At 59.3% G+C, this 12,796-nt stretch overlaps 2 protein-coding genes across 2 annotated transcripts in view; both read right to left on the bottom strand.

Moving 5' to 3' along the window:
- Positions 1-1,389, bottom strand: part of ENH_00023660 (aspartate carbamoyltransferase, putative) — a gene marked incomplete at both ends in the record, with an annotated part of 10,172 nt that extends 8,783 nt beyond the window's left edge. Inside the window, one exon of the mRNA XM_013584613.1 lies at positions 1-1,389. This exon is cut by the window's left edge and continues 314 nt beyond it. Within this exon, the coding sequence (XP_013440067.1) occupies positions 1-1,389 (1,389 nt within the window).
- Positions 1,390-6,383: 4,994 nt separating this feature from the next.
- ENH_00023670 (hypothetical protein, conserved) lies at positions 6,384-12,796 on the bottom strand (the record flags this gene model as incomplete). Its single annotated transcript, XM_013584614.1, has 9 exons — positions 6,384-7,114; positions 7,282-7,332; positions 7,682-7,773; positions 8,083-8,627; positions 8,799-9,048; positions 9,369-9,655; positions 9,770-10,433; positions 10,663-10,997; positions 11,183-12,796. 9 exons carry the CDS (start codon positions 12,794-12,796, stop codon positions 6,384-6,386), a joined length of 4,569 nt encoding a protein of 1,522 aa, XP_013440068.1.

The following is a 12,796-nucleotide window of genomic DNA, read 5'->3' on the forward strand; positions in this document are numbered from 1 at the left end:
AAAGGAAAGAACAGAGCTGCTGGGGGCTCCATTTTGTGCGTCAGTGTCTGCTGCAGCGCTCAGTGCAGCAGCTGTGGGCGTTGCTGCTGCTGCTGCTGCTGCTGCTGCTGCTGCTGAAGACTCCCTGCTGCAGCTATCGCCACACATACTGCTATTCGTTGAAGCGTCTGCTGCTGCTGCTGCTGCTGCTGCTGATTTGGATCGAGGTGCTGCATCCTGCTGCTGCTCACAAGGCTCAACCTTTGACACTTTTGCTGCTGAAGACGGAGCTGCACTTGCTGCCGTTGTTGCTGCTGCAGGCACTGCTGCTGCTGCTGCTGCTGCTGCATCGGCCTCATCTGCCACGTTCATTTCTGTCTCGACAGAATCTGCAGCATCATCTGCTGCTGCTGCTTTTGCTGCTGCTGATTGATCCGCTGCAGCAGCAGTTGCTGCTGCTGGAGGCTCAGCTGGTTTAGACAGTTCTGCTGCAGCAGGTTCTGCTGCCGCAGTTGGTGCTGCAGCAGGTTCTGCTGCTGCAGTTGGTGCTGCAGCAGGCTCTGTTGCTGCGGCTGACGCTGCAGCAGGCTCTGCTGCTGCAGTTGATGCTGCAGTGGGTTCTGATGCTGCAGTTGAAGCTGCAGCAGGTTCTGCTGCTGCAGCAGCACCTGCAGCAGGATCTGCTGCTCCATCGCGTGCTGCTGCTGCAGCATCAGGCCCTGCTACTGCAGCATCAGGCCCCGCGGCAGCAGCAGACTCTGCTGCTGCAGCATCAGGCTCTGCTGCTGCAGTTGGCTCTATTGCTGCTGCATCAGGCTCTGCTGCTGCAGCTGGCTCTGCTGCAGCGTCTTGCCGTGCTGCTGCAGCTGGCTCTGCTGCTGCAGCATCTGGCCCTGCTGCAGCAACTGGCTCTGCTGCTGCAGCATCCGGCCCTGCTGCAGCAACTGGCTCTGCTGCTGCAGCATCTGGCCCTGCTGCAGCAGCTGGCTCTACTGTTGCAGCAAGTTCTGCTGCTGCATCTGGCTGTACTGCTGCAGCAGGCTCTGCTGCTGCAGCTGCTGCACCAGCACCTTCGACTGCAGCAGCCCTGACGGCAGCATCCGCCGTGCAGTCTTGCGTTTCCGTGCTGCTGTTGTTGCTGCTGCTGCTGCTGTTGTTGCTGCTGCTGCTTCTGCTGCTTCTGTTGCTGCTGTTGTGTCTGTTTAATATAGCCTTTTGCTTGTTCCCGCTGCTGCGGCTGACAGTGTTGCAGTTGCCGTTACCGCCTCTGCTGCCGCTGCAGTTCCTGCTGCTGCTGCAGTTCCTGCTGCTGCTGCAGTTCCTGCTGCTGCTGCTGCTGCTGCGGCGGTTCTTGTTGCTGCGCGTGCTTGAGCTCCTGCTGCTCCTGCTGCCTCTCGCATGTGTACCCATTAGGGGGCCTAAAGCTCAGCAGCAGCTGCAGCTGCTGCTGCTGCTGCCTCGTCGGAAGACAACTCCGGAAGAGCCGCACTCCACTGCTCTGCTGCTGCTGCTGCTTATGCTGCTGCTGCTGCTGCTCTTCGCGCTACTGCTGCTGCTGCTGCTGTTCCCGCTGGCTGTGCCTCGCCCCCTCAAAGCCCCCTTACGCAGTATGGAGCTTCTTCTGTGTCTGCTGCTGCTGTTGCTGCCTACTTCGTTGCTGCAGTAAGGCAGCAGCAAGCTTTGCCTAAGAATACTGGGGCAGCGCTGGGGCCCCTGCGCAAAGTTGCAACAGCAGCAGCAGCAGCAGCGCGAGCTGCTGCTGCGACTCCAGCTGTGTTCCCTAAAGGTCCCTAGTATATCCTTATTTGTATTTCTTATTTTTCATGAAATTATTGGCAAAATAGTCTTTTGCTGCAGCAGATGGATCTGCTGCTGCTGCTGCTGCTGTACAGACAGCTCTAGGCGACGACACCGCGCATGCGCAGCACTGGCAATGCCAGCAGCAGCAGCAGCAGCAGCAGCTGCTGCTGCTGCTGCTGCAGTGGCAGCAACTGCTGCTTTTTCGCCACTTCCAAACCTCTTAAACTAGTTCTTTCCGCGCTGATCATTTGCTGGGGAGAAGGCTGGTCATCTAGTCGCTGCAGCAGCAGCAGCAGCAGCAGCAGCAGCAGCAGCAAGCCGCCGCCAGACAGCCAGTCGGCTGCGGCGGGGCCCCCTGGCACAAGTCCTAACTAGTAAATGGCACTTGCTTTAGACTTTTGACCTTAATGAGTAGATGTTTCGCCTTTAGGAGCAGCAGGAAGCCCCCGCGAAACCCTAAACCCTAAACCCTAAACCCTAAACCCTAGGCTAGGAAGTGACCGCAGCGCAGCAGCTTGCGCCCGCGGAGCCACTTTTGAGGCGCAGCAGAAATGGAAATATAAAAAGCAAAAGAAGTTCGACCTAAGTGCGCCGTTGGGTGCAAATTGCTGCAAATAAAACAAATATATTTATATTTGTGAAGAAATATAAATGCAAATATATTTGTACTTATAAAAGAATATAAATGTAAATATATTTGGGAAAGAATTGCAGCAAAATGGCGCAAATCTACGCAGGAGAAGGCGGCCGCCGCGCAGGCGCAGATACACTGCAGCAGCAGCAGCAGCAGCAGCAGCAGCAGCAACAGCAGCAGCAGCAGCAGCAGCAGCAGCAGAGAGATGAATATGTACAATGAGGAATTAATAAAACGCCACGATTAAACACAAAACAATTAAAAAAGCTAGGAGTTAATAAAATGCCATAATTAAATAAAATAGAATTAAAACAAAACACATTTTGCTGCAGTTGCATGCAAATAAAAATGCGGAAGACACTTGTGGGTAAATGCCTGCAGGGGGAAAACCCGCAGACACACAAAAGCCCAGCAGCAGCAAAAAGGGTAGCAGCAGGACTGCAGCAAAAGAGGAAAAGGTATTTGCTGCTGAAGAGAGAAAAGTATATCAAAAGGCAGACGCAAAGAGCTGCGGATCTGGGGAGAGGCAGCAGCGCAGCAGCAGCAGCAGCAGCAGCAGCAGCAGCGCAGCAGGAAGAGAGAGGGGCAGTTGAGGACCAGCAGGCAGGGCAGCAAGACACAAAAGGAGCTTACGGGACGCAACAGCTGCTGCTGCTGCTGCTGCTGCTGCTGCTGCTGTTGCTGCTCTTTTTTTCATCTTAGACACTTTGACTGAGCGGGCCAAGAGCCGCAAAGAGCAGCAAGAAGCGTCAAGACTGCAGGTGGCTCTCTGCTGGAAGCAGCAGCAGCAGACGGAAGTTCTGTTGCTGCGCCCCACACTTTCTGCGGCCACGGCCGTGCGGTGTATGCGGACGGAGCTTCTTATGAAGGGGCTTTTCTGTGGGGTCGCCGCGAGGGCTTTGGGGTGTACGTACACCCCAGCGGCGACAAGTACGAGGGCTTTTTCAAAGACGGCAAAAAACACGGAAGGGGAAAAATCACTTTCCAAAACGGAGGCTTTTTCCACGGTACGCCCGCAGCCTCCTGCTGCTGCTGCTGCTGCTGCAGCTGCTGCTGCAGCAGCAGCTGCTGCTGCTGCTGCTGCAGCTGCTGCTGCTGTGCTGCTGCTGCTGCTGCAGCTGCTGCTGCCGTGCTGCTGCTGCTGCTGCTGCTGCTGCTGCTGTATTGCTGGGGCTGCTCCTGGGTGTTGGTGCTGCTGCTGTTGTGCTGTTGGTGCTGCTGCTGTTGTGCTGTTGGTGCTGCTGCTGTTGTGCTGTTGGTGCTGCTGCTGTTGTGCTGCTGGTGCTGCTGCTGTTGTGCTGTTGGTGCTGCTGCTGTTGTGCTGTTGGTGCTGCTGCTGCTGGGCTGTCGGTGTTGCTCCTGTGTTGTTGGTGCTGCTGGTGCTGCGGCTGCTGGTGCTGTTGCTGCTGTGGGTAACCCGCTGCTGCTGCTTCTGCCGTGGCTGCTGCTGCTGCTGTTGCGGTTGCTGGTGCTGTTGCTGCTGTGGGTACCGCTGCTGCTGCTTCTGCCGTGGCTGCTGCTGCTGCTGTTGCTGCCGCTTCTGCCGCTGCGAGAGGGGCTGCTGCCTCCACACTGAGAAAGCTGCCATGAGGGAACTATATGCGGCACGAGCTGCGAGCAGCAGCAGCAGCAGCAGCAGCAACTGCTGCTGCTGCAGCTATTGCTGCTAGAGCAGCTGAGCTTTCCCTCCTATTGGGCTCTTTGCGTCGCCTCTGTCTTCTCCATCTGCATATTTGCTGCTCTGCTGCATCTTAGCCGATTTTCCCCACTCTGGCGCTGCTGCTGCTTCTGCTGCTGCTGCTGCTGGTGCTGCTGCTGCTGCTGCTGCTGCTGCTGCTGCTGCTTCCAGGCGACTTCGTGTGCGGCCTAAGGGAAGGCGAGGGCACTCGGCGATTTGCAAATGGAGATTTTTATTTTGGGAAATTCAAAAATGGTCTTTACCATGGCAGAGGCACTTATACATTTAGCCAAACTAAACAGAAAGTACACAATCACATGCGAAGCATCGTGCTGCTGCTGCTGCTGCTGCTGCTGCTGCTGCTGCTGTTTGCACTGCCGCTGCTGCTGCTGCTGCATTTACTGCTGCTGCTGCCGTTGCTGCTGCTTGCACTGCTGCTGTTGCCTGCTGCTGCTGCTGCTGTTGCCTGCTGCTGCTGCTGTTGCCTGCTGCTGCTGCTGTTGCCTGCTGCTGCTGCTGTTGCCTGCTGCTGCTGCTGGTCACGCTGCTGGACCCACTGCTGCGACTGTTGATGGCCAGGGCAGTAGAGGGGATTGCCCGTGGTGCTGCTGCTGCTGCCGCCGCTGTTGCTGCGCCTGCTGCAGCTGCTATAGATGACGATCCTGCTGCTTTTGCTGCTGTTGCTGCTGTTGCTGCTGCTAGCGCAATTGCGGTGGCGCTGCTGCGTCTGCTGCTGCTGCACCTGCTACCGCTGCTTTTAACCGCTAGTGCGCGCCGCAGCAGCTCGTTCACGCGTCATTTGCTGCCGCTGCTGCTGCTGCTGCTGCTGCTGCTGCTGCTGCTGCTGCTGCTGCTGCTGCTGCTGCTGCTGCAGCTGAAGGGCGAGTGGGTGGAGGGCCACATGGTGGAGGGGGAGTGGATCTGGCAAGATGGCACGAAGTACAAAGGCACTTTTTGCTGCAGCAAACCCCAAGGGGAAGGCAGCTGGAGCTTCCCTGCGGGCACTGAGGTCACAGGGGTTTACGTGCAGCGCGTGGTGCCTGTGGAACCCGCAGCAGCAGCAGCAGCAGCAGCAGCAGCAGCAGCAGCAGCCGAGGGAGAAGAAGGCCCGCCGCCTCCCCCCGTCAAAAAGCAGCAGGTCTTCCTCACCTGGCATACAGAACAAGTCCGCCCCATTACCCAAAACTAAAAAGAAAACTAGGGGCCCCTGGGGGCCCCCTGGGGGCCCCCTGGGGGCCCCCTGGGGGCCCCCTGGGGGCTCCCTGTGGGCCCCATGGGGGACCCCTGCGGGCCTTCAGGCCCATAGGGGGCCCCCTGGAGCCTTTAGGGTCCAAGGGGGCCCCAGGGGCCCCCAAGAAAAGGGTGTCGGTCCCAGAGGCCCAAGGGGGCCCCTAGGAAGGGGCCCCTCAGCTGAGAGGCACTAGAAAACCCTTTTAAAGGGTTTACTTGCCCCTAATGGGCCAAGTGGACTTCCCCTGAATGGTCCACAGAAGCAGCAGCAGCAGCAGCAGCAGCAGCTGCGAGGCCCTGCTGCGCTGCAGAAGGCCCTAAACTAAGAAACGCCTCTGAGCCCCTTTTGCTTTAGCTGCTTCACTCGTCTCTAATTAATCATTTCTCTGCATTTTAAACAAAGCAGCAGCTTTCTACATTTCAAATAAAAGCAGCAGCATTTTACATTTTAAATAAAAGCAGCAGCACAGATTTGCTGCTGCTGCAGCAAAAGTCTTCAACACTAGACACTCAGCCAGCCCACGGACCCTCTTTGTCCCTCAACAGCAAGCAGCGCCATTTGGGGGCCCCTGTGGGGCCCCCAAGGGCCCCCGTAGGGCTTCCAGGGGCCCCCACGGGACCCCGAAGGGCCCCCTTGGGGCCTCTAAGGGCCCCCAGGGGCCCCTAGGGGCCCCCGTGGGGCCCCCCAGAGCCCGCATGGGGCCCCCAAGGGCCCCCAGGGGCCCACAAGGGCCTTTGTGGGGCCCACAAGGGCCCCTAGGGGCTCCCAGGGGCCCCTAAGGGCCCCCAAGGGCCCCCGTAGGGCCCTCAAAGGCCCGACGGGGGGGCACACGGGCCACTAAGATGTCTGGGGTCCCCTGGGCCTCTGAGGGGCCCCTGAGGGGCCCCTGGGGGGCCCCTGAGGGGCCCCTGGGGGGCCCCTGAGGGGCCCCTGGGGGGCCCCTGAAGGGCCCCTGAGGGGCCCCTGAAGGGCCCCTCAGGAGAATGCAATTTGGACATTTAAGAAGTTAAAAGGGGCCCCGTGGGCCTCTAAACGCTGCAGGCAGTTTGGAGCAGTTGCTGCTACTTAAAAGGCCGCAGCAGCAAAGGCAGCAGCGAGGCAGCCGCCTCCGCAGGGAAGCCTGTGATGCTGCTGCTGCCAGTTGTGCTGCTGCGGCTCATGCTGCTGCTAGCCGTGCTGCTGCGGCTCATGCTGCTGCTAGTTGCGCTGCTGCGGCTCATGCTGCTGCTGCTGCATACTGCTGCAGCAGCTGGTGCAGCCGCTGCTGCAGCAGGCGCCAGTTGAAGCTCGTATACCTCCCAGCCCTTCATTGACAGCAGCAAAGTTTCCAGCGCTGCAACAGCAGCAGCAGCGCTGCTGCTGCTGCTGCTGCTCCCTCTGTCCAAAAAAAGCGCAACGCGCTTTTCTGATGGCGCTGCTGCTGTTGGCCCGCCGCCTGTGCTTCTGCCGCTGCTGCTGCTGCGGCTTGTGCTGCTGCTGCTGCTGCTGCTGCTGCTCCCGGGCTGTGTAGTCGGCAGCAGGTGCAGCGCAACGTCAATCCGCACCCCATGCTGTAAGCAGCAGATGTCAGCAGCAGCAACGACTCGCCGCAGCACATGGTTTGCTGCTGCTGGGGCAGCAGCCTCTTGCTGCCAGGGGCTGTGTTCAAGCAGCAGGCGCTGCAGCTGCTGCACTTGCTGCCGCTGCTGCTCCTCCAACGGCTGGCGCTGCTGCTGCTGCTGCTGCTGCTGCTGCTGCTGCTCTTCGCAGCGGTTAGGGAACCCGTCCAGCAGCTTGGCCCCCACTGCAAAACCTGCAGCAAACTGAACACAACTGAAGCCACATTGCTGCAGCTGCTTCTGTGGCAGTAGCTGCTGCGTCTGCCTGTTTAGTTTTCAGCTGCAGCAGCAGGCGCACAGGCTGCTGCAGCAACCGTTGTCGCTGCTGCTGCTGCTGCTGCTGCTGCCGCGGAAGTCTGACCTGCAGCAGCAATGGCTTCAGCAATGCTCCTGAAGAGAGACAGAAGTTGAGCTGAGAAAGAAAGAAAACGAAAAAAAAACAAAGAAATAAAATAAAAAGAAAACAAAATAAAAAAGAATAAAATAATCGAGAGATAAAAGAAATGGCAAATCAGCAGCAAAATAGAAAGAGGCGGAGATGCAGCGCCGCACAAAACTGGAAAAGCTGCTCATTTAAACAAAGCAGCAAAAACCAAATCTAAAGAAAAAGGCAAATATAAAAAGCTGAGCAGCAGCAGCTTCTGCTGCTACTGCTGCTGCTGCAGCAGCAGCAGAAGCTGCTGCTGCTGCTTTTGCTGCTGCTGCCGTTGTCAGCACCGCTGTTGCTGTGCATCGTGCTGCTGCAGCTGCTGCGAGCATACCTGGTCGACGCGGTGAAGGGCAGTGCTGCTGCTGCTTCTGCTGCTGCTGCTGCAGCCACAGGAGCAATTGCTGCAGCAGCGCGTGTCGCTCCCTGCAAATCGCCGCAAAAAGAAAAGAAAGCATGAAGCTGCGCAGCAGCAGCAGCAGCAGCAGCAGCAGATGCCGGAACAGCAGCACAAACTGTACGAGGTGATCCACGAACGTTTCACACACAGCAGCTGCTGCAGCAGCAAGATGCGCAGCAGCGGCAGCTTCAAGAGCGACAGCAGCAGCAGGAGCTGCAGCGGTCACAGCATAAACAAGAGTAGCAGCAGCAGAAATTGCAGCAGCTACAAAAGAAAGGGATGAGACAGCAGCAGCAGCAGCAGCAGCAGCAGCAGCAGCAGAAGTCCAGACGGACTGCAGAGCTTCTGCCCATTTGGAGATGTCCACTTTTCTCTCCTCTTCAGACCACCGGCCCTCATGCCAGCAAAGGGTCCGCACGCATGCGCAGCTACTGCTGCTGCTGCTGCCGCTGCTGCTGCTGCTGCTGCTGCTGCTGCTGACGCCCGCTTCCGTGCAGCTTTTCAAACTGCCACTGCTGTTTGGAGAGCATGGCTCTTCTCCTGCGGGCGCTGCTGCAGCAGCTGTTGCTGCTGGGGGCGGCAGCAGCAGGAGCAGCAAAGCTTCCGGTGTAACAGCACAGCGTGAAGCTTGCTCTGCTGCTGCTGCAACAGCAGCAGCAGCACTTGGCAGGAACTCCTGCTGCTGCGCTTGGTGAGATGAGGCAGCAAAACAGGGAGCCGGCATAGGCACACAAGCTGCTGCTGCTGCTGCTGTTGCTGCTGGCTGCTGCTGACGCCTGCTGTCCTGCCGCTCCTGCGGCTGCCCCCTTCCCTGCTGCTGTGCCCTGCTGCTGCTGCTGCTGCTGCTGCCTCGTGAAGGCAGCAAATCCTCCAGCGAGTCCTGCGTAAGCAAGAAGGAGCAAACATCGTGGGAGCTGCAGCAGCAGCGGCAGCAGCAGCACTGCAGCAGCACTGGCAGCAGCCACAACAGCTGCGGCAGTAGTAGCAGCGCAGCAGCACTGGCAGCAGCAGCAGCAGCAGCAGCAGCAAAAATGCAAAACGCCTGCCTCACAATGCTGCTGTCGGCCGAAGGTACGGACTGCAGCAGCAGCTTAGAAGACTTCGTGTGATGCCGCTCTCTCGCTGCTGCTGCTGCTGCTGCAGTGGGAAGCTCCCAAGTCCCTTGCATCGCTGCTGCACCAGAAGCAGCAGCAGAAGCTGCACGAGCTGCAGGAGCATATCTTTTAAAGGCTGTGGGAACAGCAGCAGCAGCTGCAGCAGAAGAGATTCCATCCGCCAGGTGTGACCCCATTAAAACAGCCCTGCAGTTAAAAAGCAGAAGGAAAAGCTATCAGTTGCAGCAGCAGCAGCAGCTGCTGCTGCTGCAGCAGCAGCGGCGGCCGCAGATGTAGAACATGCGAGATGAAGATCAGCAGCAGCAGCAGCAGCAGCAGCGCAACAAGCGAGAGAAGCAGCAGCAATGGCAGCAGCAGCAGCTCATGAGGTGCGGCCAGTTAACAGCCCGCAAAGGCAAGTACAGCAGCAGCAGCTTCAGCCACACAAATGGCCGTGTCCTAAAGCTGCTGCTGCTGCTGCTGCTACTGCTGCTGCTGCTTCAGCTGCTACTGCTGCTGCTGCTTACCTGCCGATAGAATCTGAACGGGAGAGACGCCATAGGAGAGCTGCAGCTTCAGCCCTCTGTTGCAGGTTCAGTCGCCTCCTTTGCAGCTCTGCTGCTGCTGCTGCTGCTGCTGCTGCTGCTGTTGCTGCTGCGTCAGTAGTCTCTCCCTGCCTCTGTTGCTGCTGCTGCTCTGACAAGGCTTCACTGTACTCCTGATGCAGCAACGCGCTGCGCAGCAGCTGCAGCAGCAGTGCTGTTGACACACTTGAAGGCCTGCTTCCAGATGTGTGTTGCTGCAGCAGACCCTGCTGCAGCAAACACACCCGCAGCAGCAGCAGCAGCTAACGGGCACGTCTGCATAGCGCTTGCAGCAGCAGCTGCAGCAATAAGGGCAGCAGCAACAGCAGCAACAGCAGTCTCACAAGATGCTCGGCTGCAGAATGAGGAAGCAAAACACCGCAGGCCGCGCAGCATAGCATCGCTGCAGACAAGAGCTGCTGCTGCTGCTGCTGGGTTGTTGCTGCTGCTGCTGTTGCAGTAAAGCCTCTGGTTAATTGCTGCCAGCATGAGATAAGACTACTCAGCAGCTCCTTTTTGCTGCTACTGCTGATGGTGCTGCTGCCAGACGAGGGCCAAGGCTGCAGCGCAGCAGCCACTGCTGCAGCAAACCCGCCCGAAGGCGGCCTTTGCAGCGGAACTGCAGCAGCAGCAGCAGCAGCAGCAGCAGCAGCAGACGCTCCCGGCGTCTCCTCATCTAGCAGCACCTGGCAGCAATAGAGGTTCTGCAGCAGCTGCAGCAGAGCCATAGCACCTGCTGCAGCTGCAAGCTGCTGCACAGACAGCGCAGCAGGCCTTGCTGCTGCTGCTGCTGCTGCTGCTGCTGCTATGCTGCGCAGCAACGGAGGGCCCCACACATCTGGCTGTGGGGCCCTCCACTGCAGCAAAACCTGCAGAAGCAGCAGAGTGTCGGCCAAATTCCCTTTGCTGCATTTGCTGCTGCTGCTTTGCTGCAGAATCGCAGGCAGGTGAGCAGCAACAGCAGCGACAACTGCTGCTGAAGGAACCTCGGCGCTGCGCCACTCCTCGCTGAGCATCGGCAGAGAAGCAGCAGCAGCAGCAAAACAGCAGCAGCAGCAGCAGCAGCAGCAGCAAATAACAGAATATGGGGAGCGGCCAAGGAGGTCAGAGGCAGTGTCAGAAGCAGAAGCAAAAGACAGACAAGACAGCAGCAGGAGGCGAAGCAGCCGCAGCATGAAGTGCGCCAGACGCAGCAGCAGCAGCAGCAGCAGCAGCAGCAGCAGCAGCAGCAGCGCACGAGGTGTATAGGGACAGCGCTGTTGCTGCGTCCCTGCTGCTGCAGCGGCCGGCGCGCAGCAGGCGCAGCAGGTGGGGGGCAGCTTCTGCAGCAACCTCAGACCAATGGACCTCTTCCGCTGCTGCTGCTGCTGCTGCTGCTGCTGCTTCTGCCGCTGCTTCTCCTTCTGCTGCTGTGGCTGAGTCAGCTGCTGGTGCCGCAGCTGGTGCTGCTGCAGTGCGGGCAGCAGGCCTGCAAACCCGCAGGCACTTCATCAAGTGCAGCAGCAGCAGCAGCTGCTGCGGGGAAAGGAATGCGATGTGCTGCAGCAGCAGACTGGGAAGACTCCGCAGGAACTGAGAAAAGCAGCAGCAGCAGAGCAGCAGCAGCTCCTGGCAGAAGCAGCAGCAAAATCACTAGCGAGGGTATCAACGGCAGCATGGGCTCAAGCAGCAGCAGCAGCAGCAGCAGCAGCAGCAGCAGCAGCAGCAGCAGCAGCAGCAGCAGCAGCAGCAGCAAAGGGAGCAGCGGGAAGCCCCACCTCCGGCCTCCACATTGGCGCTGCTGCTGCTGCCTGCAGCAGCATCACCAAGTCAGAGCCTTTATACATCTCGCGGTGCAGCAGCAAAGCCTCATCTGTGTCTGGGGACTGCAGCAGCTGCAGCGCTGCGGCCTTTGCTGCTGCTGCTGCTGCTGCTTCCGGTGCTGCTGCTGCGCTTGAGGCAGCTTCAGCGCCAGCAGCAGCAGCAGCACCCGCAGCAGCAGCACCTGCAGCAGCAGCAACTGACAGGGGGGCCGCCAACTCCGCCGTTTTTGCTGCCGCGGAAACAACGGAAGCTACTGTCCTGCTGCTGCCGCTGCTGCTGCTGCTGCTGCGGCGGCGGCGCAGCAGCTGCTTTGCCCGCAGCAAAGCAGCAGCAAGCAGCAAATATGCTGCAGCTGCTGAGGGCTCTTGTTTGCTGCTAAAGATAGGCCACCTGCGGCAGATATGAGCTGCTGCTGCCTCTTCTGAGACTCCCGCTGCACTGACTGCTGTTGCTTCTGCTGCTGCTGCTGCTGCTGCTGCTGCTGCTGCTTCAGGGCCACAGTTGGGCTCAGGGTCAGCAGCAGCAGCAGCAACTGCCTCCACATCCTGCCGATGCAGTTCTTGCTGCTGCAAGAGATTACACTGCTGCTGCCAGCGCTTGATGTCTCGAAGCAGCAGCTGCTGCTGCTGCGCTGCAGCCGGTGCTGCAGGAAGCTGCGGCAGCAGCCGCAGCAGCGCAGCAAGTGCTGTTGCTGCATGTTTGCTGCTGCAGCACTTTAGCTGCAGCCCCAACAGCCGCATGCACTGGCCGGCGAAGTGGGCTCTGAGGAGATCTGTGGGGAGCTGTCTATACACTTCAACAAGGCGAACCTCTGCTGCTGCTGCTGCTGCTGCTGGCATGCTGCTGCTGCTGCTGCTGCTGCTGCTGCTGCTGCTGCCAGATCCGCTGTTTGACAGTACACGGAGGACCGACTGAGCCACGCCTTCTAGGGCAGAGTCACTCGGCCACCGATGCTGCTTCTGCTGCTGCTGCTGCTGCTGCTGCTGCTGCTGCTGCACTGGGGCAGGGAAAGAAGCGCAAGCGTGCAGGCCTAAGCAGCAAAACAAAGGCCCCGGAATAGACACGGGCTCTTGATGCTGCTGCTGCGTCGCTTGCTGCTGCTGCTGCTTCTGGAGCCGCCATTCAGCAGCTGCTGCCTTTGCTGCAGCAGCAGCAAGCAGGCCGTGTGACTGCTGCCGCAGCTGCAGCTGCTGCTGCGGCTGCTGCTGCTGCCGCTGCGCCCTAGCAAGCCCCGCTAGAGCAATGGCCAGAGATGGACTTCGTCGGGGATGATCATAGTCGTCGTTGGCAGCAGCAGCAGCAGCAGCAGCTGCTGCTGCTGCTGCTGCCCCTGTCGCTGCTGGGACAGCTGCTGCTTCTCTTGCTGCTGACAGGCCTAACCGGTGGGAAGCACGCCGTCCCGGATGAGCAGCAGCAGCACGCTGGCCAGCTACAGCCGCAGCTGCTGCTGCTTTTGCTGCTGTTGCTGCTGCTCCTGCCATAGAGGAAGAGGGTCGGGCAGCTGCAGCGGTTGCTGCTGCTGCTGCTGCGGCAGCAGCAAATGCTGCGCCGGCCACAGATGAAGCCAT

Source organism: Eimeria necatrix, genomic scaffold (genome assembly GCF_000499385.1).
Source record: "Eimeria necatrix Houghton genomic scaffold, Enh_scaff184, whole genome shotgun sequence".
NCBI lineage: Eukaryota > Apicomplexa > Conoidasida > Eucoccidiorida > Eimeriidae > Eimeria > Eimeria necatrix.